This window comes from Cebus imitator, unplaced genomic scaffold (genome assembly GCF_001604975.1).
Source record: "Cebus imitator isolate Cc_AM_T3 unplaced genomic scaffold, Cebus_imitator-1.0 Scaffold45, whole genome shotgun sequence".
In the NCBI taxonomy this organism is placed as follows: Eukaryota; Metazoa; Chordata; class Mammalia; order Primates; family Cebidae; genus Cebus; species Cebus imitator.
Window position 1 is genome coordinate 14,705,543 of NW_016107360.1, and position 10,347 is coordinate 14,715,889.

At 53.1% G+C, this 10,347-nt stretch overlaps 1 protein-coding gene across 6 annotated transcripts in view; it reads right to left on the reverse strand.

Moving 5' to 3' along the window:
- The window catches only part of CRHR2 (corticotropin releasing hormone receptor 2), a 33,357-nt gene extending 23,326 nt beyond the window's left edge, over nucleotides 1-10,031 (reverse strand). Inside the window, exons 1-2 of one of the 6 annotated variants that reach the window (XM_037737939.1) lie at nucleotides 2,697-3,054; nucleotides 2,425-2,550 (exon numbers count right to left, since the gene is read on the reverse strand). In XM_037737939.1, coding sequence (XP_037593867.1) covers nucleotides 2,425-2,550; nucleotides 2,697-2,799 — 229 coding nt within the window. In that variant the 5' untranslated portion in view covers nucleotides 2,800-3,054. Of the gene's footprint in view, nucleotides 1-2,424; nucleotides 2,551-2,696; nucleotides 3,061-9,945 lie in introns of those variants that run through there. The other 5 variants (XM_017527105.2, XM_017527106.2, XM_037737941.1 and 2 more) reach the window with 5 other exon arrangements.
- Between the last annotated feature and the right edge of the window lie 316 nt (nucleotides 10,032-10,347).

Consider the following 10,347-nt stretch of genomic DNA (forward strand, 5'->3'; position numbering starts at 1 on the left):
GGGTGAGTGGGATTATGGATACAAAGCTCTCTCGGTGGTAGCTAGCACCTGGAAAATGATTAACACTTGAGAGCTTTGCGGCAGATTCTCTGTGCTCAGCTGAGTTGAAAAATTGCAGAGACTAATATCTAAACTGTTATCCCCACCTGGGTGATCCCTGCTCAATGAATCTTCATTGATCAATGAATGGAATGAGGCTTCAATAGGGGTTTGGCTATAGCATGGTAAAATTGGGGCAGGAAGTGGAGCCTGAACTCTCCTGTTCTCCCCCTGGGCTTCTCATGGAGTTTTCTCCCTGTGTCATTCTTTCTAAAGGAGGGATCCCATGGAAAAGGCAAACAGAGAAGGAAGCAACACTGGTGTGAAGAAAGGGGAGGAGGGAAATCAATCATGCATGTCCACAGCCATTAGCACCCTTTGCTCTTCCCACCTAGGCTGACCTCACACTCCAGGTGCTGGTTAGCAGTAAGTGCTCCGCACCCTCCACCAGCTCCTCTCATTCTCCCGAAGTGGCAGTGCAGGCAGCACTTTGGTCTAAATGAAGAAAATTGTTCATTAGATACCCGGGGCTCATTGGCACTACCTTTACCAGCCTGGGTGGTGACCCAACCTTTTTTCAGCTTCTCATTAGACCTAATTGATATGGATGGTCTGATACGCGCTGTCTGCACTCCTTTGGGAAGTCTTCCCTGTCACTCCCAACCCCATTCCCATAGACCTTGTGCTTCCCCCCTAATTAGGGCATTCATCATTCTGTTCTTTTTGCCTGTTGCAATTGTGCCCATGCAATACAGTGCCCATGCAGTGGCTGGCGCATAGTGGGTGTTCCACAAATTGATTGAATAATATTGTACTCAGCTTGGCTATGAAGAAGAGACCCGGGCCCTGCTCTGGGAAAAGGGGGCCTCCAGGCGGGTTGGGGAGAACAAGGCATAGCACAGGCTGGGGTAAGAACCAAAGCAGAGCTCTCTGAGGTTTACAGGCTGTGGGCTGAGATACTCCATCACCCTGCTTCACCCTGGATGGCCAAGGCCCTTAATCTCCAGGCTCAGTCTGAATCAGGGTCGCTGATCTCCACTGCCCCACCCCACACACAGTTCATGGAATCCTAGAAATACAGTTTTATAAAGCCAGGACTAGGAAGGCACAGGGAAATCATTCATTCTGCTTGCATACCTCCTAGGTTGGGGACCTCACTTCCTTCCAGGGAGATCTGTTTCAATCATGGATAAGATGTGCTCCCTGGCCCCACCAGAGCCCTCAGCTGGTACAGTCAGGGGAGTGCCACTTGGAGTCAGGTGCAGGTGCTGCTGTCTTGCCTTCTAACCACCTCTCCTGGCGAAGGCCTCAGCCTGGGCTTCTGAAAGCGTGTGCACGTGTGTGGGGGGGGTGGGTGGAGGTGGAGCTGGGCCACCATTCAGACACAGACACTCAGAGAGGGCTTGTTAGGATGTTTCCAGGATGAGAGGTTTCAGACAGATAATCCTCAGATAGGATCTCAGCATACTTGGCAACTGGGGTTGGGCTGGAGATGTGAGGGGGGTTCTAGATGGGCCAGTGATTGCCGTCCCCACAGGCTCCTGCAGACCACATGCCTGGCTCCCATCACATGTTCCACAGGGCACAGACAGGCACCCACACACATGCACACACCCAGAACCCCCACTAAACCACCCCACCTGGAGGCTGTGTAACTCCAGCAGCCTCTACTGCCCTTTTCTCCAGAGCCTCAAGCCCGTCCGTGACTTGCCAGGAGGAAGGAAGGCATAGGTTGTTCTCTTTGGGGGGCGGGGAAAGGGGCTGATTCAGACAGCACTCATTATGAGGGCACAGGACTAATGCTGCCCACGCCCCTGACTCAGCCCAGCAGGTCAGTCCTGGGACGCTGGATTAGGGAAGATGCAACACCCCTCACCCTCTAGCTTGGCAGAACCTACGCCTGCCTGTCCTCCCCCACAAAATATGCACTCGCCCCAGCCCTCCCGGCTCCTGCCTTCCTCCTCTTCTCTCTGTTAGCACGGTCAGGTCACTGCACTCACTCTGGGGATTTGGGACTTAGCATATCCGCTCTCCTGGGGTAGGTCCCCCTCCTGAGTAGGGGAAGCAGCGTCTACACAATGAAGCCCTAATGGGGAACTTAAGGCAACGGAAACTACAATGGAGGTTTACCCTCAAAGAGGAGGAAGTATTTCCTTCTCTCCTTTTTGGGCTCTCACCGCATGGAGCACGGGAATTGTGGGCAAATCACTGCCTTACTGAGGTTAGACGCTGTACTGGGGGTAGAAGCAGAAGGCGCGCCCCAACATTGTAAGGGGTCCTTAATACCAGAGGTCTGCTGTACCGCGGCCCTCGGCAGCTTTGTGTCGCTCTCAATTCCCTAAAACCGCGGATGAAGAGCAGGCAGCGAGGATCGGGGACACTCACGGGTCGTGTTGTACTTGACGCCGTTGAAGTACTCGGGACATGGCCGCTCCACGAGGGCTCCGGTGGCGCTGCGGGGCCAGCACGTTCCGATCTGGTCCAAGGTCGTATTGCAGTAGGAGTAGGGACCTGGCGGCGGGAGAGAGCGGAGCAGGGGGCTCAGAGGGGCCCCCAGGGGCGCGGGGAGCCACGGGGCACTCGGAGCGCGGGGTCTGGGGAGCACCCAGCGCGCGAGGGAAGCCCGCACCGCCTCCGACCGCTCTCCTCCCGCCTACCCTCGGGGTCCAGGGGCGGCCCCCAGCCGTCCAAGAGTAGCTCTTCGGCCAGCGCCAGGCTGCAGTTGGCCTCCAGCAGGCTGTGGAGCAGTGCCGGGTCCATCGCGCCCCGCAGCCGCGTGTGGAGAAGGAGTGGGAGTGCGCGCCCCGCGTGGCTGTGAGGGAGTGGACGCGGGAGGGAACGGCCGAGAGAGCGCTGGGTCCTGGTCCCCCGCCGGCCCAGCCCCAATCTCCGGGGCAGCTTCTGGGCGCAGCCTCCGGTCGCCCAGAGCTGTCAAGTGGGGACCTTCGCGGAGAGGAGCTGCGGGTACAGCCGCTCAGCCACGGCCAATGGCGGAGCCAGGGGGCGGGACCGGGCGGCTCCTCTCGGAGGGGCTCTGTCTCCAGCCCCCCGGGTCCCCCACCCTGCCCAGAAGACGGCTTATCAGTTCGCAGCTCTCTTCTACCCGCTGCGCGTCCAGAGGAGGGCGGCGGGCTGGAGAGCGTGGGCCTGGGGTGACTGACGGAATGCCCCGTGCGGGGACCAGGAATCGCAGGCCCCGGAGCTGCAGGGGGCAGCAAAGCGCGCCCACCCGCCAGCCTGCAGGAGGAGAACGCTGCAGCTCTCCTAACCGAGGGACAGCCGCTACCCAAAGTTGGGCACCTCTGGGCCTGAGCTTCCCTTCCCTGAGCGAGGACACTGGAGGGAGGCAGGGACGGAGAGCCCATGGGCAGCTCTGCACCCTCGAAAAGCCTCTATAGCTCCTGGAAGGAAATGGATTGGGGAGGCCTCGAGGGAAGCAGGGAGCTACACAAGAGTCAGAGATCAAGTGGCCTAAATGGGTTAAAGACCTGGCATCAGGCCGTGGAAGCTGAAATGGAGAGATTTCTGAGGGGCAGCCAGACCTGGTGAGGAGGAATTGGAGTGGGTGGCTGGTTTTAAGCAAGAGCCTGGAGGCAGGGATAATACCAAGTCACCCGCTTCAGTGACTGGGGGCCCGTTTAATGAGATAGAGTAAGTCTAGGGGAGAAAGTCGTTGAAATTATCTGGAAAGCTTTAAACATCCAGGTGTTAGTACCCTGGGCACCAGAAAGAATAAAGGAAGAAGTGAGAATGTGTCTGTCTTCCTCCAGGCTTGGGCAGGGCCTCACCTGACCCTGGTTTCTACACCAGTAGCAGAGGCAGGGGTGGGGGAAACCAGGGCCCACAGCAGGTGTGGAGGAGTTGGAAACCTTCCCGGAGGAGTTGGAAACCTTCCCAGGGAACTTGCCCAGGCCCCACTCAGACTGCCTCCTTGGTGATCTGCTGTGCCTGCACCCTCGTGCTGTACCTGCCTGCTGAGTGGGGCATCTGGCTTAGGAAGCAGGGCCTGGGGTGAGGCATACTTCCACTCAGGCTGTTTTTGGTCCGGCCTCTGACTCTGCTCTCCCTGGCATGGTGCCCCAAGCAGGACTCTTGCCTTCTCTTCTGGGGCTTCTCCATCAGTGAAATATTCTCCGAGGCCCCTCTCAGTTCTGAGACTCTGGTTCTGAGTTATGAGATGGAGAGCCTGGAGGAGACATACATGTGTGTTGTGTGTTTCTATCTTTAGAGGGCAGGGAGAGCTGGAAGCCAGTCCCAAGAACCACTCCTGTTCCCCTGCCATCCTGCACAGAAACCTAAGCTGCCAGGAAAAGTTGAAACCACCCTGCACCAGTACCATGTCCTAGGCAGAGAGGCAAAGTGGCAGGCAGGCTGCCTTTGTATGTTGTGCTCTCACTAGCCTCCATATTAATGGTGCTGTCACTGCCCAGGCAGAGCAAGTGAGACTGCACTAAGACCAGGGCTGAGCCCTGGAATCTCTCCAGGGCCTGCTGACTGGCAGGTACAAAGTGCTGAGCAGCCAGCCAGGTCTATCCTCTGCCTCCTGAATGGACAGTGAGAGGCCCAGGCTCAGCTCTGGGTAACTGCAGAGGTAGAGTCTCCTTGGCCTTCATATAATCCAGTGCCGGGAGCAGGGGAGGACCTAGGCAGAGTCTTATCCTCAGTTCCTAGACTGATCCCTGCTACCCAGGGTCCCACAAAGGCCAGAGTGTGGCCGGCCATGTCAGCCCATGTATTCACAAGGAAATAGTGGTCTTCATATATGGGGGGGCAGCCCTTCACACAGCACATTGCAGCGGGGAGGAAGGGAGAAGTCCCAAGCCCAGCTTAAGTTATTCACCTTGCACGGTACTGAAGCCACTGCCTAGTTGGTGCCTAAAGCACACCAGCTCCTAAGATACAGCTATGTCAGAGGTGGTATGCTCCCAGTGACCAGTGGCCAGGGACTTATCTCATGCAGATTTCTGTAGAACAGAGAGTTGGCCTGGGTGAACTGCATTACTCTCAACTGGGAGAACATATGTACCAAAGATGCCTCTGGGAAGTGACCATTTCAGTGGCAGAGTCAAAAGGTGGTTCTGCATCCCAAATGGGCAATTGGGGTCTGAGCACAGACCCAAGGTCCCCTGGTTTCCAGGATGTGGGGCCATTTCTCATGTATCTTATTATTATAGGCACAGTTGTCATTCTAGATGTGACAGAGGGAAAACTAGAAAAGATAGCAATTTGGGAACAAAATGATTTTACAGTTCATGTCAGTGTCTACAAATAGGTAAATGAGGAAAAAATTGGGAAGAGCCCCAAACTTCCATCAATTTTATTAAATCTGAATACAAATAAACAAAGACAAGGGCGCTTTTGCTAACTAAAGAAGCAGAGGTAGATGAGAGGCTTTGGGATAGTGGTGGGTTCCCGGGAATGCAGGCCAGCCCTGTCCCAGCTAGAGGCCACGCATTAGGGGATAAGTATTTGGAACAGTTTGTGTGTCCCCAAGCTGCTGGGGACAGGTTGGCAAATAGGTTGCGGGAAGTGTGTCACACTGTGGTGCTCTGGAAGACCTCTGTGTGCCATGAGCAGCAGAGTAAGACAGGTGTCTCTGGTGCCCTGCATCCCATCCCATGGCCTGTTTCTGATATCAGCTGAGGTGCCATCATTTCCAGGCTAGCTCAGACACACTTGCAAAGCCTAACACATGGCATGAAATAGGCATGTGGGCACAACAGAATGACACACAGAGCCACAGTCATGCATCTTCACCATACACACACATTTTCTCTCATTCATCCGCTACCACTCAGATGTCAGCTGGAAAACAGGATTTAAAGGGACAGCATGCAACTTTGCTTCTCTAAGGGGCTGTTGTTGGTTAGACTGCATAGACAGGGAATCTATTCAGGCAGAGCTGGGATTGTGGTGTTTCCTGGGAGTTACGATGGGGTTGCTGAGGGCATGCAAGTTTCAGAAGGGCCTGAAGGTGCCACACTCTTGTGCTGTGGCACTGGAGACAGGGTCCCAGGCCAGACACCCTCTCCTCACCCTATTCTACTCCACTACAGGACAGAGGAGGTGGCCTGGTGTCTTCATGCCAAATCATGGGACTAAGCTGTGGGGACAGAAAGGGCCCCCAGTGACATCCAATCCCACGTTCTTGTTTTACAAATGGACAATAGGATTCCCAGACAAGGAAAAGAAGTTCCTTCTGCTGCTTCTCCTGGGCCATCCTCATCTCTGCAGCAGCCCAAATGGGCTCCCTGTCTTCTCATGGCAGGTGAAATGATGTTTTATGATTATGATTCTGTCACTCTTCCTCATAAGAGTTCCCCCACTCCGTTGCCCTTGAGATACCAATCATGAGGAAGGTCCTTCATGATCATTGCCCCCCATCCTCACCCTCCTGCTTCATTGGAAAGGCCCTCCAGAACAATGTGTCACTCCTGGGAACCATCTTTGGCATTGCAAAGAAGGTCCTTCATGATCATCTATCCCTTGTGCTCACCCTCCTGCCTCATTTGAAATGCCCTTCAGAACAATGTGTCATTTCCGGGAACCATCTTTGGTATTGAAGAGAAGGTTCTTCATGACCATCTATCTCTCATCCTCACCCTCCTGCTCCATTTGAAAGGCCCTCTAGAACAATGTGTCATTCCTGGGAACCATCTTTGGTATTACAAAGGTCTTTTATGATCATCTATTCCTCATCCTCACCCTCCTGCTCCATTTGAAAGGCCCTCTAGAACAATGTGTCATTCCTGGGAACCATCTTTGGTATTACAAAGGTCTTTTATGATCATCTATTCCTCATCCTCACCCTCCTGCTCCATTTGAAAGGCCCTCCAGAACAATGTGTCACTACTGGGAACCATTCGCTACCTCTGTTCCTTGTTTGTGTTTCTGTACTAGACATGCCCTTATAGCTCCACACATCCTTCAGACACGCAGCTCCTTGGTGTCCCCATCTGCTGGCCTCTAGCAGGCTGTGGAGCTGGCCTATGTCACATCCAGGTTGCTGTTTTTTCACTGTCTCATCTACCAGTCCATGCCTCCCCAAGGGCATGGCTGGTCCTATTCAGTAACCCATCCCCCACACCCATTGAAATGCTCCAGGCTTCAGCTCAGTGAGTCATTAAGACAGAACAGGTGCCTTGGCAGAGCTAGGGAAAGCTCAGGTCTGTCTTTAGGCCAAGGCTCTCTTCCTATTTGACCAGCCCTGGTGTATGTCTGTGTGTTGCACTGAGGAATTATTTAAAGGAATCTTTGAATCCATTTGGATTCTTGGCCAGGTGCAGTGGCTCACACCTGTAATCTCAGCCCTTTGGGAAGCTGAGGCACATGGATTGCTTGAGCCCAGGAATTGAAGACCAGCCTGTGCAATATAGTGAGACACCCATCTCTACAAAAAATAATAAATAATCCATTTGGATTTTTATATTTTTATGGACACAATAAATAATATGCCTCACAATATATGCCCTAATATTTTTCAAACATATATAGATGCCTCTGTGATGAGTAAAATAGAAATAATCCATTTAAAGCCTGCCTAAAGTCATAATCACTCTGTGATTATGCATGTGTTTCCTTTTTCAGGGGCATACAATTGAATTGATCATAGATTCATGACCCTTTGTCATTATTAGCCCGTGCATGACCTAACTTTATTTTTTGGTCTTCATTTTATTTAGTCTTTTTATTGTATGTAGTAGACACCATAATAAACCTACTTCCCAATTGGAAACTACATCATTACCAGTCACTTGTATACTTGTTTCTATACTCTTCCCCAGGGGGAGCATTCCCTTGACTATTGCATTTGTCATTCTCTGGCTTATAGTTTTTTTTTTTTTCAGTTTTCTCACCAGTATGTACATCTGAAAGATACAGTGTTTGGTTTTACTTGGTTTTGAACTCTGTTAGTCATCATACATTTTCTCAAACAATGTACACTAAAAAGAAGGTCATTATGATGTGGGGGCTTGAGAAATGATTCCTGAAGCTTGAGGTGCTCCCTAGCAGCCTCTACCTCCACCATCCGGACCCGGTTCAGGCGGGGTGATGCATCCCCAGAGTGGCTGCTAGGCAGCGTCACCAGTGATGCGGTGGTTGAATATTTAATGACATGGGGAAATGTTCACTCTGAGTTATCAGAGGAAAAAGCAGATGATGAAACTATGGACACACTATCATCCCAGTTTTGTAAGAAAGAAAGAAAACAGTTGAACATGAGGCTCCATGGATGCACAGATTCTTGAGGGATATGGCGTTATAAAAATTATTGGGTTGTGGGAGAAGGAGTACTTATTGTTTCCTTCTTTTAGTTAAAAATCTTTTGTGTCCAATTTTATGGAAATCATGTGGATCCCTTTTGCAAATGGATGAATGCTGTTAGAAGCTGAACAGGCAAGGCTGTGTGTGTAGAGAAGCTGGGACCCTATCCACTGCACTCAGAGGGGGCACTGTCTCCCAAGGGAGACAGGGAAGGGTCCGTGCCACCTGCTAGATTGAGGGCAGAGGAGGGCAGGGAGAAGGCCGCGAATCGGCTGCTATGTCTGAGGGAGGCAATGGGTGAGGGAAGATTGGGCCTTCCTGAACGGAGGGCCTCCATTTCCTGTCTGATGCTGGCATGTCCTGTGCTGGGTGACCCCGTGGACTCTCTTTCAGCCTTCACTGTGAGCCTCTGAGGTGGACTTAGACCCACTGCTAAACAGATGAGGAAACTAGCTTCACATGGTGTTATAGGCTGAACTATGTTGTTCCAAAATTCATATGTTGAAGTCCTAACTCCCAGTACCTCAGGATGTGGCCTTGTTTGGATTTAGGGTCTTCGACAAGGTGATTAAAGTAAGGTAAGTGGGCTTTAATCCAATAGCACCGGTGTTCTTGGGACACAGAACACCAGTTCTTGGGACACATGCAGAGGGGAGACCATATGAAGGCATAGGGAGCAGATAGCCATCTGCAAGCCAGTGAGGGAAGTCTCAGAAGGAGCCAATCCTGCCCACACCTTGACCTTGGCCTCCCAGTCTCCAGAATGGTTAGGAAATCAGTTTCTGCTCAAGCCCCCAGTCTGCGATGCTTTGTTCCAGCAGCCCCAGGACGCTAACACAGATGGGTTAGGTGAGTTTCCAGGGGCTGGGAGAGGCTGCTGGGTGGAGTAGCTAGGATCCAGACTAGGGTCTACCTGACTCCAACACCTGAGCTCTTGACCAGGTGAAAGAACAGGGAGCAAGACTCTCTCTTTGATGCCTGGCTCAGGCAGTGCCTGGAGGTTGGGTCCTGGTGCTGGCTAGCACTCTTGTCTGCTTCTGCCCTGACAGTGGCCCCAGGCCCTAGCAAAGGTCACCCCCACTCCCATCCTGTGGATGCAGACCTGAGAAGGCCAGGATTCAGGGTGGGACACTGGAGACATCTCTCTGGAACCAAGGAGAGTCCAGGCAGCTCTGCAGTGGCTGGCCCTGACTCTGTGAATCAGCCACTGGAAACCTCTGAGGGGCCAGAACTCAGGGCCAGCCAGGCTGTTGCTTTGCAATTCTTTACCAGGAAGTGACACCTGTAGCCACGGCAACCAGAGAATGTTTAACACCTTCTGCTAGTCTCCCAGGAGTTGGAAAGCAGAGGGGTCATCCCTTCCTTGGACGCGACAGCCCAGCTGACTTCCCTCGAGAGAGCTGGGAGTAGGGAGTAGCCTCCCAACCAAGCCCTTCATTGTCAGTGCTGGGCCTAAGCCTAGAATGTGGAAGGGGCCTGCCTCAGGGACCCCAGCAAGGCAGAAATCAAACCAGGACTGGAAATTAGCACCGCACCCATCACACTGCTGAGCCTGGGCTGGCCCCAGGAAAGCTTCTTCCTCCCCCGGGCCCCACCCACATCTCTAGGGGCTGCTGCAGGGTGGTGGTGAAGGGTGCCTACCTGAAAGGTTGGTGAGGGTCATGATGGTGTGGCAGTACTGCTCCAGAAGTGCCCACAGGGGCTGGTCTTTGGGCACCTGGTTCCGTCCGGCTGCCTAGGGGACAGCAGGGATGAGGGTCAGAGATCAGGCCCAGGCTAGCCATTGAGAGCACCTGTCTGCCCCCATCCTATCCTGTCACTCATCCTTACTCCTCTTAGTATAGGAAGGGAGACCAAGGAGGGAGATGCCCACAACCACATGGAGCGCCAGCAGCCTGGCCTAGGCTAGACCCAAAAAGGCCTCAGAAGTGGCCCAGTGCAGCATTGCAGGGGTCTGCTCTGTCTATCCCTCAGCTCCCAAGGCTATCTCCTCCTCAGGCTGGGATGCGCCGCCGTGATGAAGCTTGTGTCCTGTCAGCAAAG